The sequence below is a fragment of the Anopheles merus genome, chromosome 3R, assembly GCF_017562075.2.
Source record: "Anopheles merus strain MAF chromosome 3R, AmerM5.1, whole genome shotgun sequence".
Classification (NCBI taxonomy): domain Eukaryota; kingdom Metazoa; phylum Arthropoda; class Insecta; order Diptera; family Culicidae; genus Anopheles; species Anopheles merus.
In genome coordinates, this window is record NC_054084.1 from 20,175,733 (window position 1) to 20,202,317 (window position 26,585).

A 26,585-nucleotide genomic window follows, 5' to 3' on the forward strand; every position below is an offset into this window, starting at 1 on the left:
TCCCTGAGCGTTCGCATCCTCGGCAGGCTGTGGGTAAGCCTGGCAGATGCACACCACCGCGAACAGGGCAAGCAGAACAAGAGCGAACTTCATGGTGACGGTTGTATGGTGAGCGTTGGGTACTAGTCAACTGATGATCGTTCGAAAGGTCCGTGTCTATGCTTTTATACTACAACCAGCAAGTGACGATGTCCTTCAACGCGTTTTTTTTTGTGTAAGTTTAACAGCTTTTCGGCTAAGTAGAGTTTGCTCAGATGATATGGGAAGTACAGAATTTAGCTTCCGTGTGTTTGTGTAAAGTGTCCAGAAAGATTTCCGTATCGATGTTTTTTTACACTGGCCTAACATATGTCGGCCGAACGACCCGCGTCAATGTAGAAAGCGAGGTAGCAACAAGATCTGTTTATTTATTTTAGATAAGCATTTGGACACCATACAAGATAAACAAACACAAAAACCACTCCACTTGAAAAACAGCTCTTTGCATATACTGTCTTATTCTCACAAACATTCTTTTGGATTGGGTTTTAGTAGTTAGAATTTTATTAATGCAAAATGGTATTGGTTTAGAAAAATAAAAATTGAAACGTTCCGGAGCTGATAAATAAGTCACCGAAAATTAGGATTTTTTTTAAAGAAAAAATAAACTCCATCCCATTGGAGTTAATAAAGCACAGTAAGACTTATATTAAAGAACAACAATTCTACAAAATGCAAATATTTTGAAACATATAACAGTTTGTATATTGGCCTTTAAGTTTGTAAAACAGTAGATCGATTCTAACGCATATTTCGTCCATTGCCCTTTGCTACACTTCTCCTGGCTCAAAACCATTAGTTTATGCTGTAACAGGTATATTTCCTGATTCTTTTACAACCGCTTTTTTATTTACTTTACAACGTGGCAACGTTCGATGCGGTACATCTTCAATTGTGTCATTCAACCGCCATTGGCGATTGTGTAGCAAGCAAAGAGGCGGAAGTATTCAGTGTTTAGTAGGATTTCTACACAAATCTCTGGCAGTGTGGCTGTCTGTCGTTGTAAAACCATCTATGCAAGCAAAAGTACCAGCTTACGTACCCCACATATTTGGGAAATACATGTTAAATCTGCTGTGCTAATAGAAACGTATGGAACATTTTGAAGGACGGTTTTAGTGGCGGGTTTAACGCAATCGCGGAAGGTCCATCGATTTGGGGGACCAGTGGATTTAATACAGTGGGTATAGTAGTCCGGTGAGGGTTGATGGTTGCATTCGTTTCTCTAACCGTAGCATTAGCATCGGGTCGACCGTATAATCGATTATCAGTTAACTCTTACTAGTAACGAGAAGGCAAGAATCCCGGCACACCATTTAAGGCTCAAATTGCGGCTAATTTGAATGCCAACCCGAATATCACCTCGATTGCTCGTATCTGATTCATAGCGAGTAATTTATTTGGAGGCGCTATTTCAAAATAAAGAAAAAAAACTTCAGAAGATGAAAAAATATATGAAAATATTTTCCTCTTCTTTTTTTCTCTTTCCTGTATCAACACAATAATCATTTTGGGACGTGGTACAGCCGTCCGGCTCAAGCCCCTAATAGACCGTGCTCCCGTACGTAGGACGGGACTATTCTGCTAAGGGTAATCAATAAGTCACTGAAAGCCAAGCTCCACTAGTGGTATAGGCAGGTCTTGACCAACAACGGTTGTAGTGCCAAAGAAGAAGGAGAAAAAGAAGACAGTCGTCAAGCTGCACGACTTAACAACATGGCCTTCGTGGGTTCAAACCTCATATGGCTATTCCACTACCTGTTACTTTATAAGTCTCGAAAGCCTGTGTAGACAGATACGATCACACAGGTCATTATACCAATCAGAAAAAGGAAATTAGATTGACAATTAATTAGAGTTATATAGTTTTCCAAGGTTCCAATGAGCGTTTTGCTTACTTGTGTTGTTAAGATGTTGACTTCCCGCCCAATATTGGTGTAAGTTTAGAATGAAAATCTATTTAAATTCTGCCGAAATTCTCAGTTGCCTGCCGGTTGCTTCGATATGCTTCAGGTATACAGTTAGCCCGTAGGTCAATTTTGTTTACCAAGATAGCTATGATCTTATTTGCCGGTCTACTCATTGTTGAGAACGTCTTGCTACCATGGTCAGATGGCTAATCGCTCGGCCGCCTTCTTCCAATCCTAATATACAGTAAAAAATCGGCAAGTTGTACGTCGCTCGATCTTAGTGAGACTTTCGCTCAAAGTCAATTGTATCACCGTTTTAGTTCTAGCGATGTATTGCTATAATGCGATCATCATTCACAGTAAAGCAGGAACTCGAATGCTTTCGAAACTATGGAAGCTCCACTTGATACCAAATTTCACAACAAATTGCGGCACCCTCTTGTTATTTTTGAAATGCACCGGTCGCTTACCGTTTGCTAAACGCTTGAGTCGATTAGACCACGTTTAGGAGTCGTTTAGTGGATTTGTTGCGCTTGGGATATTGCAATCAGACTGAAAGCTTGAGTCGTTTAGACCTCGTGTAGGAGCTGTTGAAGGCATTTGCGTCACTTGGGACATCACTACACCACTTTTCGTTCCACAAAGTCTTCATATAAAAAAAAACTATTCACTGATGAGTTACGATTTTTGTTCGATGAACGAAATAGCTGATAAGTATTCACCCGCCTTTTAGCATGTTCACCTTTATGCCCCGTGAATGACCGGAACATTGTAAATTTTTTCGAGTTGTTTTTTTTTTCGTAAACGATATATGCTCAAAATGGATACCGAAAACCCAAAATTTTTAAGAGCTTGGTTCGCCTAGTAACGACAAGTGTGACATTTGTGCCGTTCGAAATGCTGCTTGGGTCTTGCGAACCCACAGGCGTTACGTGCGTAACGTCACCGCAGCGCGATGGGGTAGCCTGAAGTAGCCAGCAGATCATATGATTGTCAACGTAAACATAAACACATTCGTTATTCCGCAAACCGTACCGTGACCTTGGGCCATTCGTTTCCGTTCCCCGTGAGCGTGTGTGTGTGCGTGTGTATTTCCGTCCCGCCCAGCGATGCCAAGATGGATCTGCTCGAGCTGGACGAAGATTCGCTGATGGAAATCTTTTCCTACTTCTGCTTCAACGAGCTGCTGGTGCTGTCGTCCGTCTGCAAACGCTTCCTGTACATCAGCCAGCGCCATTTGCGTAAAATACGCAACTTCGAGCTGGACTATCGAAGCGTGGCCGGGCGGGACAACTATCCCGAGTATCTGCGCAACGTATTCACCAGCCTTGGACCGACGATGGAAGCGTTCCGCTTTTCCGGCGGCTACATTATGGACGAAACGCTCAAGCAGCACATAGTGGACAATCTTGCGGCGCACTGCAGCAACCTACGGTCCCTTACCATCAACTATACGATCCTTACCGAGCAGCATCTCCGTCCGCTGGCCGTCCTACTCGCCACGCTGCACCACCTGGATCTGGGTCGGTGTGATTTGACCGACGAAAGTTTGGGTGAGTTTCTACGGTCCCGCCCGCTGCATCTTCGTACGCTTGCCATACCGGGCAATCCGAATTTGTTGGGCAAGTTTTTCAACGATTGGACCACGGCCCGCGAGCTGGAACAGCTCGATTTGAGCTGCTGCTTTTCACTGAATGTGCAAGAAATGGATGAGTTTTTAAACACCGCCAAGTGCTTGCAAGCGGTTGACGTTACCAAGAGCCTCTGGTTGGAGCGGAACAAGGACATCTTCCAGAAGGACGGTCGGTCGATAATGCTGGGCACGAGCCTGCCGGTGCTGGAGTATTACAAGGCGGGCTAACGAGTTGTAGGTACAGGGAAATTTATCTTACCTTGCAAATCAACGAAACAATTCCTTCCAAAGCGTTTTCAAAAGGCCTACCCAGAGGAGCGAGATTAAAAGCCGTCCTGCTTAGTTGGTTGTTAACTATACTATATTGGCCATTCTTGTGTGGCAGAGCCTACTCTAATGCGACAATCTCCCTCTGGCCGGCTACACAGGCATAGTAGATCCTACGCCTACTACACAAAGGTGATGGTACAAATAATCGATTCTGAAAGACCTAGTTCAAAACGATATTCTAAAACTGGCATAGCCTCGAAAAGCAATCAATTTATTATTATTAGTTATAAAAAAAAGGTTTGTGAATGTTTTAGGTAGAGTATTAATTCAATTATTGCATTGTTAAGGCCTTTTTGCAGCAACCTATCATGATAGTTGCATTCTACAATCCTAGCCTGCCACTCCCTAGTGCACATACAATCACGATCGATGATCTCATCGATCAAGTCATTTGAAACGTGAAGAAAAAAATCACCCCCCATGTTCCATACAGACGAGATGATCGTAGACTAGACGTTGGATTTCCGAGCCGGTTTTTTTTTCTTTCTTACAAATATCTTTCAAACACATAGACAAATAATAACGCAACCAGTTTTCTTTCCCCGTTCGGTATAGGGTTTACCGATAAAAAATATATATATTTGAATAAACAAACGTGGGGGTTTATTTTCTGTGATCAAAATCTTCATATTCCTTTCTGGATGTATTTATGTGTATTACGCCATCACTATCGTATTGAATTCGTTCGCTGCCCGATTTGTGCCTTATGGTTGTTTAGAATGAACGTATTTGAACATGAAATACAGTGCATTTAAAATGTATTAAGAGAGTGTGTGTTTCTTTTTTTAATTTAATTGCGTTCCCTGACCCTAATCTATAACACAGTTTGAGTGAAATTTCGATCCTGTCTCTCCGTTCCTCTCTGTCTTTGACAAAAAAAAAAACAAAACGTTGTACATATATTTTCCACCCCGAATTCAATACGATCCCCTTGCGCCACGAAATGAAAGAAAACCTTCCCCCGCAGGAGTGGTGGTAGACAAACGGTTCTGCAGAGCTTCGGCACAGCATCACACTGCACGCCATACACAGAAAACGCCTGTCCACCCACACCGGCGGGGAGCGGAGTTCACAAAAATACAAAACAAAGAAACGGCCGTACAATAAATGGCGTCAACTAGCGACGTATGCGTAATCCGATCTCAACGTGAAAACCGCAATTTCCACCGACATTCTTCTACGATTAACTGCAAATGGTCGATGATGGGTAAGATCGATAGAACTAGACGACGAACCCCGGTGGCGGCATTAGCGGGACAAAGTGTCCGGCACACTTGGGTATAACGATTGCCTTTCACCCCCAACTACCAACGCCACCTCCTCTATGGGACTACAAACCCCTCTACTCGCTCTCTCTCTCTCTCCCTCTACTAAGATTCTTCGACTTCTCACGACCGTGTTCCTCTAAAACTGAGTGTCGAGCTCGGGATCAGACCGGCGCATTCGTTTGCGCTGCTTACTCTAAGCTGACGCGAAAGGAATGAAGATATGAAGTTTTGTTGTTGTTCTAAAGTCTAAAATGCATCCACAATGATCCCTCCTTTTCTGCCCCTGCTTAGGTGCGTTGTAAAGGTGTCCTTGTGGTCCTCCTCATACCACACCCAAGAAAGGGTAGCTTCGGCTTGGACATATAGCATGGATGCATGGATGCATGTTTAAAATTACGACGATCGCTAGGACTGTCTCTCTACACGAAGAAGGTACGCGAAGTAAGTATTTTAATGGTTGTTCTGGTGGCGCTTTGAAGCGCTGCTCTCTCCAAGTTTGCCGTTAGCTGCAACTCAGTAGCGATTATTGATTGAGCTCCTGATTTTGATATTGCTTAATTTTGCTGGCAAACTACTTTTACGTGTAAACTATTACTGGGGTATGAGAGATACAAACAATAACTATCTTTTAATGCTTTTTTTTACTTTACTGTTTTACAAACGGAAAATGTTTTGAATCGCTTTTTTAGCATTTGCTTCTGTTAGATCAAACCCTTGCTACGGCAAAACTCGCGCATCAGCTTCTTGATGCAGCTGATCTCGCGCCCCAGATCCTGCGACTTGCGCTTCAGCTCGTCATTCCTTTCGCGCAGCTTGCTCTCCTCAATAAGAATCTCCTCGATTTCGGCCTTCTTCTTCTGCCGGTAGCGCGTGGCCGCGTTCTTGTTTTGCTCCTTCTTGCGGGACTTTTTCTCCTCCGGCGCGCGGCCACCGTACGTGCGGGTGGTGCTGCCGCCGGTACGCTTTTTCGTGACGGCACCGCCGTTCCGGACGCACAGCTTCTTCGTCTTCGACGGGCTCCAGTCATCGTCGTCGTCGTCGGCGGCGGCAGCCTCATCGTGCCGGCTGCCGTAGTATCCGGACGATTCGGCCGAATCGCTGTACACGGGCGAGTGGGCGACCAGCGAGGAAGCCGACGAAGATGACGACAGCGAATCGCCACCGTTCTCGACCGATCCGGCCTCGGAAAATCCGGCACACGAATCGTCATCGTCATCGCCGCCCTGGAACGAATCATCGTCCATCTGCAGACTGCGCACGATGTTGGCCATCTCGCTCAGCTGCTGGGGCGTGTAGGTTTCGCTAAAGTGGAACGGAGCGGACCCGATGTCGGCCGGTACTTGCTGCAACGGTTCCATCGTGACGGTTTGCTGCTGCTGCTGCGGCGGCTGCTGCATGCCACCAGCACCGATCTGCGTCATGGTGGCATACTCGTCCACGATGTAGTAGCCGGTCGAGAGCACGTTAGTGCCCTGGACGAACGGAACCTGCTGCTGCTGCTGCTGCTGCTGCGGCAACAACAGTTCCGGATTCGACAGTGGAGCGTACAGGGGTTGGAACTGCTGCGCTAGCTGCTGTTGCGGCAACGGGACGGACTGTAGCTGGGCCTGCATGGGTAAGACGGTACCGACAACACCACCGAAGGCCGTCGTTTGGGGCGGCGTTTGCGGCGGTGTCAGCTGGCTCATCAGCTCCAAGCTGCCGGCCCCGGGACAGTCAAACTCCATCATCAGCTCCGGTCCGGCCCCATTGCTGCCCTTCGCCTCCGGCTGCAGCGTGAACGGGTAGAATTCATCCTCCACAACGGTCGGCACCGCGCCATAGCTGGCGGCAAGCAGCTCGGACTCGCTGGACGATATCTTCACCTTGTCATCGTAACATAGATCTGGCGAGAGAAATGACCAAAAAAAGAAGAATTTATTAATATTATCTTTCAAGTGCATTAATCGTCAAAAGAGCGTTCTAGACTCGAATTTCTTCCCCGCGGGACAGCAACAGCTGGACCGCGATCACGATTCCATTGGATGGTGATAAAAGTCTCCATTCAACGACAGCAAAATTCAATGCATTATAAATAAAAGGCATCACAACACGGCGGGGACGGACCTTGCAGATATGGTTGACCGTAAGAACAAATCGACTCCAGCCAAGAGAGATAACCGTTGCACGAGATCCGGCTCAAACCGGACCGTCCCGAAAAGTGGATCGTTTACAAAACCGGCTATTGTTTCTATCGTCGCATCGTCGGTCCCCCACCTTTGACCGTTGTTTTTGTGCCTCGGCAGCCGTCTAATTTACAACCGTTGCTCCCTCCGCTCACCTTTTGGGCATCTTTTTTTATCACTAGACGATGATTAACTAGGCTTGCGATTGTGCGAGATTGAAGCTATAGAGTCAACATGTTGAATTATTTGGGGGAATATTTAAGACTGGCGAAAACCATGAATGAGGATTTGAACGCAACCGTCTGTAATGTTAAGGGACGAACGTCGAACAAAGTGCTTAAGGGTGTACCACACCATATGCTGCAGACGGTATGATTCACAACACTATCCACCGTTTACAAGGCAAGAGAACATAGCATAATGCTGAGCATTTTACACTCTCAAACTATGATGTCACGCCACACCTCGCTTCATCGCGCTAAGGCCAATTTCCAACCGCGCTCTGAGCACAAACGATAACGCTCCGATAAGATACTCTTTTTACCCCTCCACGCACACAGACCGAGTTTGATTTTTTTGCGATATGATGGAACAGACCTGTACTGTACGTACGGTAGGGTGTGCTGCACCTTTCTTTCCTTAGCAACAAACAGCGCTTTTATGCTGCAAATATGTTGCGCATAGCAACATAAGGTAAGATAAGGCTGATATTGCTGACATGTCGGTGAGTGTTGGCGTTTTTCTGTGCCCTACTGTTACCCCGGGGAGGAGGACACGTTGTAGATTACATTTTATGACTCAAACGTTCGAAAACGGACCTGCTTTACGTAGAGAAGCGCCCGCCCAACTTTCTCTGCATCAAACTGCGAGAAGCAACAACAAATCCCCCTCTCTTATAATATTCAGAAGTTCGAAATACACATCGTCCGAAAATAAAGGGTAGTTTTTCCCCCACTCCTTTCTTATCGCGCTGCCTACCTGCGCGGGGAAAGTGATAGTTAAACATTTCCGCTCGTGATGTGCAGCGTCAGGCTTTTGCGTTGCTCGCGCGATTCGGCTCGCGGGATCCGGTGCAGCAGGCCTCCGGTCGCCCCACCGGCACAGTAGCAGCAGCAGCAGCAGCGACAATCCCGGGACACGGTGCAGCAGCAGCAGTGTACCGAACCCTCGCAGATTGGGCGCGACGAAGGGAACGGTGCGGCACCACCACCACAGGCGGCAACCGACGCAGAAACAGCAAACGATGACAACGGCGTTCCAACACCCGGCAAACAACCGTGCAGCAGCGGTGCGTAAGCGTTTATCTTCATTGACACAGGCGGCGGAGGAGGTTGTCTCTGTGGACCGTGGGGGATTCTCCTTGCGCTTTTTGAGAGGGACAGAGCAGTACAGTGTCTACTTCCTTTCTCCGTCCGTATATCCTTCCCAGCAGTAGTGGATGCAATGCTGATCACCACCACCACCAACTTGATCTCTTATTTCAAATCTCTATTTAAAGCTCAACCGAATGAAGCTACTAAATTTGGACCTTTAGGTAAGCCTTCTTGCGCCCATTCGAAGTCTCTTTCCGTTGCCGCACACTACAACAACCCAGCGCACACACTAACGGTCGGCTGCAAACTAAACTGACTCCTGGGCCCCACGAAACGGACGCCCGAGTCCTCTCCTCCGCGATTGGTCGCCACCGTCAGCGCAAGTTGCCATCAACATCATCATCATCGGCGGCGGCGGGTTGCGCTCTTATCGGTACCATGAACCTTCCCACCCCAACCCAATAGGTGATAAGGCAAGGGCAGTGGTAGTAGTCGCGGGATAGGTGGCACCCCCCACCAGATGAGCCTGGGATGATGATGCCTACGGTGCACGATCTTGAACCAGCTCCTCCGAGGAACTCCAGGGGTAAGACAATAAATAGGAAATTCGCCAATGAAACCCAGTGGACACATACCACACATCACAAATACAAAAAAAAGAGAAAAACAAATACAAATACAAGTAGAGAGCAAAAGAAACACTTTCTTCCTTGATGGAGCTTTGATACGATCGCGCGGGAGGGTTCGTCGCTTCTAACGACGAAACTGAAGGACACGCGCGGACTTCTATCAGGCAGGGGGCATCTATTTCGGGGACAATGGTCTCCCCGACTCGCCGATTGTGCACTCTTTCGCATCCAACCCCCATCCCCTTTTCTCTGGTGTTGGTGTTCAGGGTTCATGGTAGGCTTTCACAGACAACAACGTTTGCTTGCTGATGCTGCTACTGCTACCACGTTAGCCCCGTCGTTATCTAATACCAGGCCAAAAGCAGAGCTTTATTGTGAGAGCTAGCTAAGCCAGACAGAAATTCCAGAACTTTAACTCTAATGCATATGATCTTTCCGCGATGATCGTGCTATACACACATGAGGAGCAAGGCATTGACCGAGTTCAAGGAAGCTCGTGGTACGAATTTCCGGATCACTGCGCTCCGTACGGTGCAAGGTCTTCTTTTGGGGCCATAAGCAAGCCAACAAAGAACCAATCGTTCGTTCTACTTCTATTTTCACGGTCTCATTTGTCTACCACGAACAACACACGTGAATTGTGTGGTTTTTTTATTCAATTTTGCTTGCTCAAACAAACAAACCAATAATGCAACAATAACAACGCACAGTAGCCGTGCAAAACACGATGCGTTGCAGTCTTCTTCTCTCCGTTTCTCGCCTTCGATCGATCAATCAAACCTATATTAGATCAATGTGACAAAACATTGGTGTTGGTCGGTTCGGATCACGCCACGCCACCGGTCGATTGGCGGCATTGTGCGAGACCGTTTGATATCAGTGTCACGTTTTGCAAAACAACATCGTGCGATACTACCACTCTCCTCTCGATGGTGGGTCAGGGAGATATTGGGGTACACAGAGAGGAGGGATTTAAATGCAATATATCCCTACCGATTATGTGATCTTTCTTTAATGAGCATGCACTTGTCTCGCAAGGCAAGGACTCTCTATGATTTGTTGTGTCACTCTAAATCACAATTTCATCATAGCGATCATTACAATATCTGGCTCACTCACTCCAAACTACTCTATGGCCATCATTTGCATTCTCTAGCTCCTTCGCACTTGTTCTTTCTCTTGAACTCATTAAAACATTACGCGCACATACACGCTCGAGCTGACCTACTTTTGGCACAAACACACACACACACCAGAAGTCCTCAATTCGCACGCAGCCGAACCAAAACACCGAAGGAATAGAAAGGCAAGGCCAGCGGGTCAATTCATTGATAACTTCTACACCACCACCAGCAGAGCTCCTCCACTCCGCCTTCTTCAGCTTTAAATTTGGCGGGCTTAGCTTTGCTTTAAGCTTCAAAAGCAGCACTGCGTGATCAGAAAGGGTCATTGGCTTGTGCGTTTTTTGTTGTTATTTTGCGAAGGTATTTCAAGTTTCAAGGTTACTTCATTGGCGGGGTGGCAGGGGTCAACTTCCTGGCATTGCTAATTTGTTAGAATTAATAGAATCGAATCTTTCCACGCAAACATAACATTGCAAAGTGAACAGATGCAAGAAAAACAAACCCATAACATTTATCACACACCATCGTGCACACAACTCCCTTTGCGCGCCCGGGCTAGACACTCTCCATTACAAAAGCCGGAGTGTGTTGTGCAGTAGCACAACGAATACACCCAACGACTGCTGCTTGGCGTACCTGCTTGCTTGGCGCAGATATAACCCGATACAAAAATATAAATATTCATTGACCGTGGAGAATGGAAAGCGCTCTAAGGCTGGCAAAGTTTGGCCTCCCTCGGGGCGATCCACAACCACAACCCTTCCGAGGGGAAGGTGCATCCATCCCACTACTAACACGATGCGAAACCTGTTCCTTCCTTGGCAAACAATTCCTCATTGTCGCACGGGAACACCGGTTTCCCCATTTGAGCCTTCCATTCCATCCATCCAGACCTTCCTTCCTCTTCGACACACAGGTTGGTGGTGGTGGTGCCTTGCCTGGTGGTGTCGTGTATATTCATGAATTCCGCTTTTATGGGTTCAGATCCCACACAATCCAACATTCGCTTTCTTACGCAGATGGTGCCACACACACGCACACACAGGACCTGGGACCACCACCCCCTTGGGAGGGAATGGTAAAACTGGTTAAAAGCAGTTTGTGCAAGCTCTCTGAAGTCGCGCAGTTAGAACAATTGTCGTCACTGTTGACGAGTGTGTGTGCAGTCCGTGAGCTAAAAAAATGTCCCCAACTCCCGCCACAATGTGACCGAATATCGACCGACAGAAAATTGAAACCTGTGACGGGCGTTTGATTAATAAATAGACCACCAGCTTTGCCGCTTATATCGGCCCGCTGCCCGTCTGTGTACTAAGCCGCGCAGTTTTAAATGGACGCCCACACACGCAACTTAACCACACCACATTTGCATGGTTAATAATGTTACGCTAAACGAGGGGGAGAGGAGGAGCTTCCTTTTTCTTCCACACCGGTGGGGAATAACCACTCTAAAGCCAGCCGCTCTCTCCCTCCGCCTTCCGGGGTGTGTGTAGGTACTTGTTGTAAAACGATTCTCAATTGAAAAAGCGATCAAAGGTACTGGTACTCCCTAACCGCGATAATGGGGAAAGAGTGAGTGTGCTCCCGCTAATCGATCGTTCAATGATCATGATAATTTTGCATGAGAAAATTAAAGCCCATTACAATGGGCAGGTAAAACAGTAAAACAGCGTTCTTTATGCGTGCTTTAGAGTGTAACGTAAGGAAAACGTTACACTCCATTCATGAGCAACTGTTCAGCGATGAGTTAAAGGTGTTTAACAGATGTGTGTATATGGGCAGAGAGGAACCTGTTAACGCAGGTTGAATGCATTATTTACACTGACGCATAGAGTTTACGCAACACAGGCGCCATTCCATAGGCAGTTAAGTAAACAGTCTGACGCACAGAGCTGTACAGATATTGTTTAGGTGTGTTTCTTGAATTCCCATCTCATCTGTGAGACCTAGAACTGTGATCTACCTAGGCCTATAAGTATGGGAAACGCGCGGACTAACAATAATAACTTCCGGGTTTAATGCACATTTTAAAACCTCGTGTATGTAAAAACCCAATCCAAGATTGTGTTAAAATAAAATAAAATAAATCGATAACGTATAATGACAAAGAAATAATCAAACAAGAATTTGCAGTCATAATAAAAATTTCCCTAATTGATGCATAATTTTAAAGAATTAACATTGAATAAATTCCAAAATGTCCAAGAAAACAAAAAAAAACGTCATAAATTGTTGAACTATCAAACATCTAAAGGACAAGGTACCAAGAATCAATGTAATTAACAATAATTAAAAATTGGTTTAAGATCAAGATCAATCATCTAAAGGAACTAATTCTTCATCATGTTCAAAACGCATTCCAACTCCTCCAATATGCACTGGAGACAACCCGGCACAGTTATCACAATGCTATACTACCAGCAAATAAAACGATAAGTCACAGTCCGCACACTCATCCACGGCGGTGGGGAGGGGGGGACTCACCGACGGCGTGCTGGATCAATGTCCAAACACACACACTTTGAGGTGCGCCCTCTATCGGTAACCTAATTTTGGACGGAATCTAATCTACCAACTACCGCGCGCACCGTACACCGAAGATCAAAGATGGGCCCTCCTCTCTCAACGATTTGCGCAGTTCTGTAGCGGCACCATCTCTCTAGATTCATGCGCTCAATGCTAATGTCAATCACTTAAAATAAGGCCACAAAACCACACACCACACCATTGTGCAATCTGATCCTGATAGACGTATTGTTTAGTAAGATGTGCATCATCATACCGGATCATTCTTCAAAACCCCCACCACAAAGCCCCACAAAATGCATCGGACCTCTTTCGAAGTGTGTGATTGCGAGCCAACTTATCAGCCTTTTCGCAGCCTTACGGCCCATCTGCCCAAAGAAACAAAAGCCGTGTTGTTTTCATTCTTGCGACCATAACGCTCCCAACCAGTGTGTGTGTGTCCTAACAGCATCCCGAAGTGTACCGCCCGGTTCGCTCAACACACACACACACACACTTATCAGACTCGCACGCGCCGCCGACGAGTGTGACGACGAACCTTCGAAAAAATAAAAACCGATCGCGCCTTAACGCATCCGCCGCTTCATCTCATCTGTGGCCTCTTCTGCTATGCGCGAAAAGGCAAAAGTCACAAGAAACTGCCGCGGTTTGCTGATAACCGACCGAAGATAGTGGAGCTGTTTTGCATTTGCAGAAGAAGAAAGGGCGACGCATCTCGTCGCACCGGACTGGAGTCAAACTGGAGCAATGGCTTCAGGTTCAATCTTCGTTTCGTTGCCGCACGATCCAAGAGGAGAGCCATCTTCATTTTATGCCACGGGTAAACACACGGGTGTTTACATATCGTTTACCGGGGGAGCCCTTTGAACCCATACAGATGGGAGGGGGGCAAATGCAAATGAACTTGTTGAATGCGTTCTATACTAACCGTAGACATTCATCATCTCGTAGGGATCACCCCGCTCGAAGGGGTTTGTGTAAACCGTGTGGGTTGATTTGTCGAAGCTTTGCTGCTGCCGCCAATTCCCACCCAAGCCGTTCTCTGTTGTCTACCCCCTACTCTGATGGCTAATGTTACTTCCTTTCACCTGTTACGAAGTGAATTGAACGTCTTCCGATGTCTATATCTAAAGACCCTTCTGCTCGAGAGGCTCCTTGAGACCGCTCGAATCGTACGTGTTTACTGCTTTATTGCTTCCTGTGCTGCTGCTCTCTCTCTCTCTCTCGCTTCGCTCGTACCGTCGTCCGAGTTAGAACAATGACAGACAATCTAATTTACGCGGTTCAAGTGCTACTAATGACTACTTCTACTATCTAAAAATTAATCTCGCACAGTGCAATCACACTAAAGTTTAAAAATGTATATATGCTTCCTATGACTAAACGCTGCTGCTTATAAGCAATATCCACCAGGGATTCGAAAATATGGGCACAAAAGAATTTCACAATTGGTTTTTCGACAATGCTAATGCTATTTCTTTCTCCTCCGGGCAAGAATCGAGTGGCAAATTGGAAATATTAATGCTGCCCCAAAAAGGTACCAACAAAAGCTTATAAAGAAAGGATAACGAAAACGGCAAAACCGTGGCGGCCACACCAAAAACTCACACACACACTCACTCACCCACAAGCCCCCGAGAATGTGAGTCAACCGGTGTGTGCCTGTGTGTTTGTGTACGCCGGCGCTGAGAGAGACTTTACCGCACTACAAAATCGTACTAAAATTTAAGCAAATCGACTAATGATCGTTAACAACAAAACAAGCAAACAAATTATTGTATAAAAGTATTTATAAAAAACACACAGCAATTTTCAATCACAGATATTGTATGCGTACACCAAATGAGAAATAAAATATTTCAATATTAAACACACACACACACACGCACAGGGAGGGTGTGGGTATTAGTGGTTTTGAGTATTGGCAAGATCCCTCGGTTTGCAGTTTTGTCTATTTTCGTGTATCCTTAGCTCTCTTCCTTTTGGGAGGGGTTTGTTGTTGTTGTTGTTGTTTTTCGTAATGCCTCTTTGCCTACGGAGAATGGTTTAATAACTTTAAAACCGTACTAAAACTGCAAAAAAGAGAGAGCTTTCTTTAATGATTGTCCCTACATACGTCTCCTTCTCAATTCACAAAAGTGTTCGTTTTATTTTGCACGTTTTACGTGGCGTTTTCCTACTCAAAAAAGCATTGGCCGTTGTACAAGCGTAATGGGGTTTCGACTCGTGCTAAAGGTCCCTGGACTGTGCTATGTTTGTTGCCCTCTTCTTCTCTTCCTCTCTCTCTCTCTCTCTCTCGGCTCGGAAGGACTCAGACGGCAGCAGCAAGCACGGTACGCACCAACGCCACCGGTCGTCTCTTCACCAGCTTCTGGGAGTTGAACACGATCTCGCGATTCCAAGTGTATCGATAGGCCACCGCAACGACGGCCACGACGCTCATGCTCACGGGTGGTAGCGGTAGCACTGTATGCCCAATCTTGCCAGCCCCGTTGCTACAGGGCGCGAAAAAGGGGTTAGGATCCCGCACACGGCACACACACACAAACACACTTATTACATTAAACTTCCGGGTCCTGGTATCGCTCCACCGGCAAACACCAGACGACAGCGGACGACCTTCTTTTGCTTCATACACCTCCGCTCACCGAAGCCACACGGACACGGGACACGCACACACTCTGGTGTGGTAAGTTTCACGCGCACTTTTCCTTTCTAAAAAATGTCGTGTGCGCGTAAGCTGTGTAATTCAATTAGAACACTTGTCGTATTTGTTTAAATAATCGCCTGTCGAAGTAAAAACAAAGCACAGCAGCTTCCGCACCAAACCAAACGGCACCAATCAGAAGAATAAGCAACGCAAGCAAAGCTTTACGCAAGCGCTAGCGCAACCACGCGGACACGCGACTCAAACGATCGACTGAGTGTAACTGATTGAGCCTGTTTTGTGATGGCGCCGCCGCCGGACACCCTCAGCAGCAGCAGCAGCAGCAGCACCAGCTATTGGTATTGGTGGTGGTTCTAAAGGTGATTTCGATTCGATTTCTCATCCCCCGAAGCAGGGAAGGGTGAGTGATGGCGCATTTTGCTGAAAACCGTGAAACAAACACAAACGCATTCCGCATCGCGGTGTGTGCGTATCAACACCACCGTCAAAATGGCTCCACCACACACACACACACACACATAAGGGCGTTAAGTGTGCTAGTGTATTACCCCCGCGCAATCAATCCAGGCCAGGAGAGCCTAAACGGAGAGCGGGCGAACCGTACACATCGTGGTCAGTGAGAGTGATCAACACCCCGAATACTATCATCGCGCAACCCCCGTGTTTTGAGGGGGTGAGGGAATCGACGACCAAGACGACCACACAACCCCCGCTAATCCCACACCAATACACCCAGCAGCACCCAGCCAAGCACGCATGTTTTGACGCACACCAATGCCACTGCCGAGCGCCAAGACGGGTCAAAATATAATGAGAGGCACAAGTTGCTCGCCCATTGTGTGTCGACAATCTCGCGATTCGTAATATTAATGGACGAGCTATGGGCTCTGAAAGCGTGTACTAGAGGGGGGATGGAATTGCACCACCTTGTAGCGTTCGTCTCAACCTGCACCAGACATCCAGCGACGGGCCTGTTTTCAACATTCCGTGCAATCCTCCTTCGTGCCTTTGTTTCCGTGCACAAGCATCTTACGCATCTTCGTTTGGGTAGATGACACGTTATTACACCCCAAAAACACCAAACCCCACTTGTGGCCAGTGAAGGGTCTTCCGAAACGGTGTACCTGTCTGCAAACGCCATCGACGACATACGACGACAGCAGCAGCAGCAGCAGTTGAACCTGTTTCACCACTTCCCGGGTGTTGTTCAAGACTCCGAACCACCCTTCTTTACCGGGGAGGAGTAGCCACTTTCCTGCTGCCCTCCTCTTCACGCCCGGCTGAAGGCTAATGACGGTGACGATGGCCATCCAATTTTAAGAGGTAAGCGCCGCCCCAGCCAACCCCTTGTCGTCTTTGCTGACCTGCGATAAGCGGTCCGCGGGTCCAGCGGGTCCAACGGATCAGAAAGAAAAAGGGAGAGAGAGAGACAATAAAGCCTATCACAACGCGCCATATCGTACGGCTGAGGACAACAACAAGCGGCCGGAATAACTTAACCAGGGCGCACACATACTGCACGCAAGATCCAGTGAAAGTCATCCGAATAAAAGCGGGCGACAACACAACACACCTGTTTGCCATGGATTTTCGTGTGGAATCGGTAAAAATATTCGAGGCTACCGCGAATTAATGGGTTTCCGATGGTGGGAGACAAACCGCGTAAGACATCGGGAGGGTGGATGATGAGGGGGCTTGAGATTCCTAACTAGGGAGGAAATCTTTGACATTTTCATTTGAATCTTATGCAACGAGTGTTTGTGTGGAATGACCCGACTTCAAGCAGATGATTTTGGAGATCGGCTTAAACGAGTGAACAATTATGTTCCCCAATATCATATTGGTTTATACAAGCTTGGATTCGAGCGATTCTAATAGTTGTGGAACACTTAATTGACTCTTTCTACCGGGCAAAGGAATCTATGTCATGTGAATTGGACCCCATAGCATCCTTGTTGGACAAATAGGAATTTGCAAGGCAGCCTGTCCAAAAAGGGTGCCATATAGCCCAATTCCCTTCAAATAAAGTTAATTCCCAAAAGGATAGAATCGAGGAAGTGTCCCACAACTATGACGATCCCTGGAAAACCCAATAAAGTACTTCTTGTAGTACACATCGTACCACTCAATGCAGCCTCCACATCACTTCCATTTTCTGAGATTAGCACTGACTGCCACAACGAATCGCCACCAATGCCGATAACACTTCGTTTTTCAGTGCATCATCCCTGTCTCCGACTGCATTATGCGTTGGTGAGATCACGGTCTGTGTGTTGCAGTCTACTTTCCGCGCGTCTATGCGAGAAAACATCCTCCACCAGGTCATCTCGGGTGTGGGCACAACACACAGACATTAAACCCTAACCTTCCCTCTATCTTATCACACCCGAGGCAAGAAAGAGCGCACAAAGCTCTCGGTGAGGACGCTCCCGGAAGGAAAGAGCAGCAGATTGTTTGAACCGAGTGACCATTTATAGCAAAAAGTAATTTCACACGCTTAAAAACATGACACCAAAACAAATTGTTTGCATCAACAAACACGCAGCGTCGTCTGCTCTGGTTGTCCATCGGTGTGGTGTGTCCAGTTTGTCCCCTCCCAGGCATTCTTGCTCTACAGACATTCCCTTGCATACACGCACACACACACCAACTGACAGTGACAACGACGCAAATCCCCAATCACATGCTTCAATTAAATCGTTTAAATTATTTATCATTTACCGCGCGTTGTAAAACGTACATCAGCAGCGACTACCGTAAAAGGGTGGCAGGCTGGCTGGCGGGCTGGCGGGCTGGCGGAGCTCCTACCAGGGTTGTATGCAAATTGCGACAACATGCGACATATTATTGCCTGTGACTGTGATATTGAGACAAATCACTAGTAGCAGGACAGCGTACTACACATACAGGCAAGAAAATCAAACACACAAAAAGAGATTGGATTGTTTATCGCACTATCGACTGTCCAGATTGACGGCCACGGGGTATTGCTCACACCAGCCAACCCGTCAACCTGTAGGTTCCTGTTGACCGTTTCAAATCAATCAAAGGGATTTCCAGACGATCGGAAATTGCCGGTCGGTTGTATGGCCGTGAAGCGAGGGTTTTCCGTACCTCATCGCCAACCGGGCATCGAACGTGACAGAACAGAAGAAGCCCTTTTTTTTGTTTGTTCCGAGGAACGGGTTTTGGAGAGGGTATTGCTTTCTTTCAAAACAACAATCCACTACCCCTTTGCTGTCGCTCCCTTAGAAAAGGCATTTTGAGCGAGCTCGGCTTAGTGTCAATGGGTAAGGGTGTGTAAGGGTCGCTCGCGCTATCAGCATCCACCCAAACGTGCCTCGGGCTAGGGCAGAACGCGTTTCAGACACAGCCGGACAGGACACAGGCGCAGTATACGTCGAATACAGGAAGCTAACCCGTCAAGGTTAGATACGGTTACATGTGTCTGTAAGTAGTGCGGTTAAAGTCTTCTGATTAAAACATACCTTGTCAGCACAATATTTAATTCTTTGGACTAGGTTATGCTTTCCGGGTGTCTCAATGGATCATCAAGGGCTTTTTTTAAACAAAAGCAATTCAACAAGCCATTGGAGCGAATCGTAGAAACTATTTAGAACGCAACGAACCAGTTCAAACCAGTCGTAGGTTGCACTGGTTGTTAGATAAACGATCATTTTGTTTAATTCGCAACCGATCACTGAAAGAACCGGTTGCAGTAAACTAGCAATACATGCCTGCAATCATGATTGATCAAGTGCTAATAAATTTACATATTGTAGCTATCATAACGAAACCGCTAAAGTAATCGAGACTATCAATACAATGCGGTAATTCCCAATCGATCCAGCAATACGTATCATTCCATTTTCAAAATTATACAGTTTCAAATTTGCTCGCAGCTAATGGATTTTTCAAAAGCATTACTGCTCCTGCTGTACCTTCATTATTTACTAGTGAAGTTAATAAACTTGTTACATTATTTTAACGCTCCAATGATAACGCCTTCAGCTCAACAAAGGAATAACGAAAGCATAAATAATAAACTTAAAATCCCCCGGCCCGATCGAATCGAACACAACCAACTTCCTTTCTAGGTGGATCATGCAGCAGTCACGTGATATTGCTAACCAGTAGCCGCACTCTAGCTGATTCGAGCCCACACGCACACACACAAACACCCAACCAATACAGCCATCGAACGCTCGCAGTAACATTGCCAAAGTTGATAGCTCCAAAGCACATTGGGGCTGCATTTGGGGTCCGCTTGGGTCAAAAACTAAAAGCAAAACAAAAACGACCCAAAACGAAAGGAAAAAAAAGCATAACTCAAAAAAATACCAACTAACACAAAGCGAGCGAAACGAATCATCCTCTCTCGGGGTGGCACACTGATCCCCACCACAAAACCACAGCCTTTTAATAATGGTGCGTGATGGAGCAGGTTTTTGCTTCATGGAAGAGTTTGTTCCATTTTTTGTGTGCGTGTCTGTCTTTTTTTTACTTCAAACCTCTCGAGTCTTTGAAGGAATAGAGGGCATATAGTTTACTAATTACACGATTTTCCTAAACCAAATTTAAAAAAATGTTTCAATTGGAGTTAATCGTAACGTTTTTTTTTCTTCCAAACCGTTATTAGGTCTAATGGTTAAGGTTATCAGGTTAATCCATGTTTTTGTTATGTCATTAAAATAAATTAAAAATTGAGTACATTAGTATCTTATCTTGACTTCTAGATCGGAACTACTAATGTCGATCAACATTTCACACATCTATGCGAATTTAAAACCAAACATAAATTAATTCGAAAGTCAATTTTATATGTTGCAGTTCACTACTGAGCCCCTCATGGAAATCGAAGATTAAAATGAAATAATCGTGATTTTCTCTTCATCTTATCAAGTCAGTCAGCTCATAACGCCCATCACACAACCAACGTGTGAGATAGCAAATGGTAAATCAAATGCATTACGATTATGTTGCAGCGATAAACACAATTAGCATTACGGAAGAAATATAATCAAAAATCCGCATTATTGTGCTTACATGGTTATTTCATTTTCGACGGCAATAGCATCAGATATCAGATATTGATTATACAAAACGATAGCATAAACCTTTCAGCCTTAGCTGATAGTCGATTATTTAAAGCAGCGGTTTTCAACCGATGGGGAATTCCCCTCAAAGTAGGGAATTTTTAATCAAATTTTCGCCTAATATCTTGAGTTACCACGCTCTCCTCATGCTTATGATCTTGTGAGCGGGGAATGAAATCCTACATGCACCCTACTTGGGGGGAAAAGCGGCAAAAAGGTTGAAAACCACTGATTTAAACGATCATAGCTGATCAGCATTAATGTGGATTTAATTGTTTGAAAATCGATACAGCAATATTCATTGTATTTGTAATTGATAAGGTTTACATGAAATATAAATAAATACATCGCGAATGCTCAGATAACCAGGGAGTTTGGAGAGCAACGTAAATTTCTTGTTTCAGAAGAACTTATTGCACAAAATGTATATGTCATGTAGAGAGTCCAGTCCAAAGTTGAGTATTTAATCTATAAAAGGCATTATTTTAGATCTATAACTGATTATGGGACTCTTTCCGTTTGAAGTTCGTAGGTTGAAATTTCAGCCTGTCATCTGTTTGCATTGTATAGCAGTTTTCGAGCAGCTGTCTAAGTGAGTATAATATACAGGTGGGCTTATCCCAAGGTGTATGAATTTAATTTAGAAGGCTGATTTTTATCGCTTCTGCTTCTGAATGAAGATTGTAAGAGTGTTTTGAGTATTCGTCAAGCCTCCAGAAAGCTCTTTGGAGCAAACGTTTTCACTCGTTCTGTCAAAAAGTGATGTTCACAATTGGTTATAAAAAATGCTATGAGACCACCTGGACTACATACACTTTGATTCTAGATTCCACCACCTGATCTCTTTAATCCACCTTGGGATAAATGTAAACAATACCGTGTTTTCGAGCAGGTACTAGAATCTAATTCTAGCTTTGTGGCTAGAATAATCTACACTGAAAATTGCAGGCTAGTTTTTTGTGTGGTTTTGTATGGAGTGTTTACATGATTTCAGCCTTCAACTGTCAAACTCCATACAAAAAACTGACTAGAATCGTGAAGGCCCCCTATAATAGTTACGTACAAGCCATAGATCGTCCAGAATGGACATTGTTTAAGGTTAAAAGAACCAAGTTAAGGATTATTTTTCGTTTAATAACTGGCCTTCATAACAGTAGGTAACAGGCATAACGATTGATAATCGTATTTGCTGTAAATAATTACTGACTTTACTGACTTAATAGGAAAATAACCATTTCTTTCTGTGTTTCTAGTTTGTCATAAAATTTCAAAAGTTTCGCGATGCTTTTCTTATCGCTTCTTTTGTTACGGAAGACAAGCATTTCTTGTCTCTTCAAGAGGATAAGCTATCCCTTTTGGGTCGTAGAAAACCTCCGTATTGCCGCAAGTCTAAGGTAAGAAAAACGGAATGGCCATTCTTGGCAACGAAAACAAAAAGTAGTTGAACTTTGATTCTTTAGCTCCCTCAGTACAAGGTTATCTCGTTATACAAAAGAAAACATCTTTTTTTTTTAAAACAAACGTAGTCCAAAACGTGACCATAATGTGTAAACATAACAACGCGGAGCGATTGTTGATAAACCTTCGCTGCTATACAGTGTACAATGGTACAATTTTGTACCCATTATCCCCAGAAAGGAACAAAAAAACCTGCCCTACCTTCAGGCAGTTTTTCAAGAGGAATCTCCAGAAAACTACCATCCACTAGTATCGATGGTTCCGGCTTAAATTCAGTTTCTAAATCGATGAGAGCATTATTGAACAGGTCTTCTAAAACGAAACAAATTAGAGAGAGAAAAAATAAAAAACAAATTGTAGTGAGTTTTGTTTGGTTTGCTTGAAGCTTCTAATTTGCCAGTGCATGAAAACACAAACCTTTGCAGTAATCGTAGGTATCGTCGAAAATGGACTCCTCCTTAGCAAAGGAGAAGTCGGATGGAGACGCCGGCTCCATCTTGCCCTCCCAATCGATCTTCAAGGGAAAGGCGGTCGGCGTCGTCAGCATATCCATTATAGAGGCGGACTGCATTGGTGCGGAAGTTGGATGTTGGTCTTGTTGATGATGATGTTAATGTTCCGCTAAATTGCTCCTGGGCAATGATGGTGGATGATGGTAAAAATTGTTCTTGTTCGAAATCGGTGGCCTCCGTCGCTGGGGACATCATTTTGCTGGTTTGGGATGCCATGACGGCGCTGGAAGTTGGAGAAAAGCAGAGAATATCAGCGTTTGTGCTAGCGTAGACATCGAAGGGTTTCATTTCGAGGTGCAACACTTGCTCAGCCCATGTTCAACGACAGAAGCGCAAAAATCCCCCGTAACCAATTACCTCACAATCAAACTATACGATCGAGGGGCAGCGTAAAGTAACAAAACAAATACTATTGCATCTGGCATATCTCTTATCGCGGTATCATCGCACTCGACAGTAAATAAACAGCGTTTCGTTTTCGATAAGATTTCGCATTCCGCACCGACCACGTACAAGGGTTCGACGTTAAGAAAATTGATTTCACCCAACCTGGTGGGTTACCTGGCAACGTAGCGCGCGGGTCTTTTCTAATGCGATGACGATGACTCATGCTCTCGCCGCTAGAGATCAGGAAATGTGCTGTGCGTGTTTGTGCAACATATTTGTATGTGTCTGTAGGGGTGTGTGTGTATGAGGGTATAAGAGCATCACGGCAAAATTGCTTCGTCATTCGCAATAGCATTAATATGTGACGCTAATAGCAGCATCACGTCACCCGCTTCAATACACGGATGCCGGGCCGATCGAGCAATGGTCAAAACGTTGTGAAATTCGCTACTCCAACACATGGAGCATATGTTTTTTTTATTCAGTAGGGACGGCTTTGCCGTATTGCTTAAAGGGAGCATATGTTTTTACTCTCTACAAAAAATAACTCCAAACCATGCTCCAAACAAGCCGTGGTAAAAGTAGGTCAGCATAATGCTCAACGCTGCAGAAAAAGAAAAACTGCACAGCGTTGAACTAGCAAGTGCAACACACCCCCACCCATCAATATATTTAACCCGTTAAAGTGTCCACCACAAACCAGTTTTTCTTTTCCCCGATAGGCCGAGTAGGCCCTGATTTTTACGCCACACACCTGGTGTGTTGGATCCAACGGGCCACTAACATCACCACAGGAGGGGGGTGAAAGCGTCCAACATGAATTGCAAGCACACGCATAGGGCATTACATCATTCTCGACCGAAATAAATTTCCCTCGCTTTTCCCAAATTTCCGGCATCGTTCGATGGGCGCTTTGCTTTCCTTCCGTTTGACACCCGTTTGGTGACGGTGCGATAACGCTAAGCGGGTAAAATTGCTGCATTTTTGATTGCAGTTTACACACACCCCTCCACCTCCACCGGTACGCACAGTTCCAGCCAACCCCTTTCCTCCATGACGCGTATGGCCCCCGGGGCCAATGGGCATGTGTATGTTGCGTAGCAAATATTTCGCACCCCTATGCCCCTATTCCCCTTCCTTTCACACCCGTTCGCCACCCTAATCACCCTATTGCTTTTCACTGTTCCGTGGGTATATGGAGCGATTTATCGATTACTTACAACGTGTTAAATAGCATTTTGTTGGGTGTACTTTGGGCACCGTAGTGCGCTTGCTTTGCAGCTGGCGATTAATCCATTTTTCACCTTTTTATGAGCACAACACAAAATTTCAGTACGTTCGTTCTTGGTGGCTGCATTTGGGAAACTGAACTCCAATCGTCGCGTGTAAACCACGGTACGGTGTGTAGAAAAGAAGGTGAGATCATGGCGCTTTGCGAACCGCCATATTGTACACACGTGTCAATTTTGATGCGTTGGCACGTTGGTACGTTGAACATTATTTTGAATGTTTTTATTTAATTATTACTTGATTATTGATACCTTTGCCTCTTCATATAAACTACAATAAAATATTGGCACAGAAATTTTATTCATTTTAATATTTTATCAATTTTAACTTGTAAATTTAATACTTTGTATTAGCTCCTGGAAATTCCTGTTTTTATTTTTAAATTAATCCGGATTTTTAGTTGAAGACACATTCAAATGTACAGCATAATACCGTTAATTTAAAACAAAACTTTCCGGGAACCAATAAAAAATGCCTCAATTTAAATATTCGTGCTTCTGATTGCAATTTCACTCAGCCCAGTGTGCAATGGGCCAAATATTCCGATTGACAGGCTAATTTACAGCTGATCGTGTATTGATGATCTTCGCTGGCGGTTGCGACGGAAAGGTAAACAAGGCAAAGGTGAAAAGCCGACGCCTATAAAAACAGAGAGTTTTGTGAGTTATTTTGTGATCAAGCACGAAGAAGCATTTGCAAGTTACATAAAAAATAAAAAATTTCATACTAAATGTGAATATGGTAGTTTCGTGAATATCGGTCGTTCAACGTGGAAAAATCTTACCTGGTGAGTGCCGATCGATTGATCTTATATTGCATTTCATTCGTGTCTTTCGTGCATAGAAAATGTATGGTAATGATAACATCATTGTGACTAAAATTAATAATTCATGTCGTTCTTTTACATCTTAATACTTATAACTCAGCATAATTAACTCGCATAATTAATTGTTAGATTGTCGATCTGTTGAAGTGTATTGTGCGAAAGAAATTTAGGCTAACACATTTAGATCACGTGATTCCGGACACATCATGTTCCATCTCGGAAGTAGGAAGAGCGACTTCCTTTCGATATAGAATTATAATTTAAAATATCTTGTATCTGGGAGTATCTGCTTACGTAATCCATTGAACCTAACATACTGTGGGTGGGGATATTTGCCATCAATTGTCATCATCAGGCGCAAACCTTATTACAATACATCATGCCGGCCCCATACGTACCAAAAACCTGCATCAAAACAAATTTATTCCCAAAACTTTTTGCACCAATCAATGTGCAATCGCGAAATAAATAAACGCCTCGTAAACCTTATCAAATTCTGCCAATCGATCAAGCGTTCGCGCGTTCGCTTACGCGTCAATGAGATAATTAATATGCTGTCTCCGAAACAATTATCTTTGATTGTGTCGCGAGAGATCGCACGGTTTAACCTAGTATTTGGGCACACGCTAGTGCAGAACGCTAGTACACACGCTTGCCAATGTTTACGAGCATCTTCAACGATCCTCCGGCAGCATCCACTTGGTGGCTACCCTGTTGGCAAAACTCAGTGGTGCTTCTGAGTGACGGAACTCATGCTGTCGCATAGAATGAGCTACTTTTGCCCATGAGCATGTCTTATACAGGCGGTCCCCGAGATACACGGTTACTGGGAACCGAAAACGGGCGCCAAAAACCGCGTATCTCGAATTTCCGCGTAAGTCGAATCTCGTGATTTCCAGTCAAAATGTCACTAATTTTCGTATAATTTTGCAAGTAGGGGGTTTAGCTACTTTATTAATTATTTGGTACGATACTGACTGAATACAACAGTTTCAAACCTTTTGAAATGGTTATTCACATTCGAGAAATTCTAAACAGAAATTATTTTGATTTGCCAATTTATGTGTCAAATTAGTACAATTGTCCCAAATAACTGTCAAATTTAGGAAACCGCGTATCTCCGAATCCGCGTATAAGAGGTTCCGTGTATCTCGGGGACCGCCTGTAGTTAAAATATAAATTTCTGTCTCTTCTTCTTCTTCTTCTTCTTCTTCTTCTTTGGCACAACAACCGCTGTCGGTCAAGGCCTGCCTGTACCCACTAGTGAAGTGAGCTTGGCTTTCAGTGACTTTTTATTACCATAGCAGGATAGTCAGTCCTACGTATGGGGGCACGGTCTATTCGGGACTTGAACCCATGACGGGCATGTTGTTAAGTCGTACGAGTTGACGACTGTACCACCAGACCGGCC

At 45.0% G+C, this 26,585-nt stretch overlaps 1 protein-coding gene across 4 annotated transcripts; it reads right to left on the reverse strand.

The window, feature by feature from the left end:
- Nucleotides 1-4,558: 4,558 nt before the first annotated feature.
- On the reverse strand, nucleotides 4,559-24,434 carry LOC121595234 (activating transcription factor of chaperone). Of its 4 annotated transcripts, none has more exons than XM_041919018.1 (4): nucleotides 24,279-24,434; nucleotides 22,577-22,894; nucleotides 22,361-22,468; nucleotides 4,559-7,065 (listed from the first exon to the last, which is right to left on the reverse strand). In XM_041919018.1, the coding sequence occupies exons 2-4, from the start codon at nucleotides 22,728-22,730 to the stop codon at nucleotides 5,882-5,884; spliced, it is 1,446 nt and encodes a 481-aa protein (XP_041774952.1). In that variant the 5' UTR covers nucleotides 22,731-22,894; nucleotides 24,279-24,434; the 3' UTR covers nucleotides 4,559-5,881. The 4 variants fall into 4 exon arrangements, with proteins under 4 accessions (XP_041774952.1, XP_041774951.1, XP_041774954.1 ...); XM_041919017.1 differs by having other exon boundaries at nucleotides 22,361-22,471; XM_041919020.1 differs by lacking the exons at nucleotides 22,361-22,468; nucleotides 22,577-22,894; nucleotides 24,279-24,434 and adding an exon at nucleotides 13,866-15,870.
- Between the last annotated feature and the right edge of the window lie 2,151 nt (nucleotides 24,435-26,585).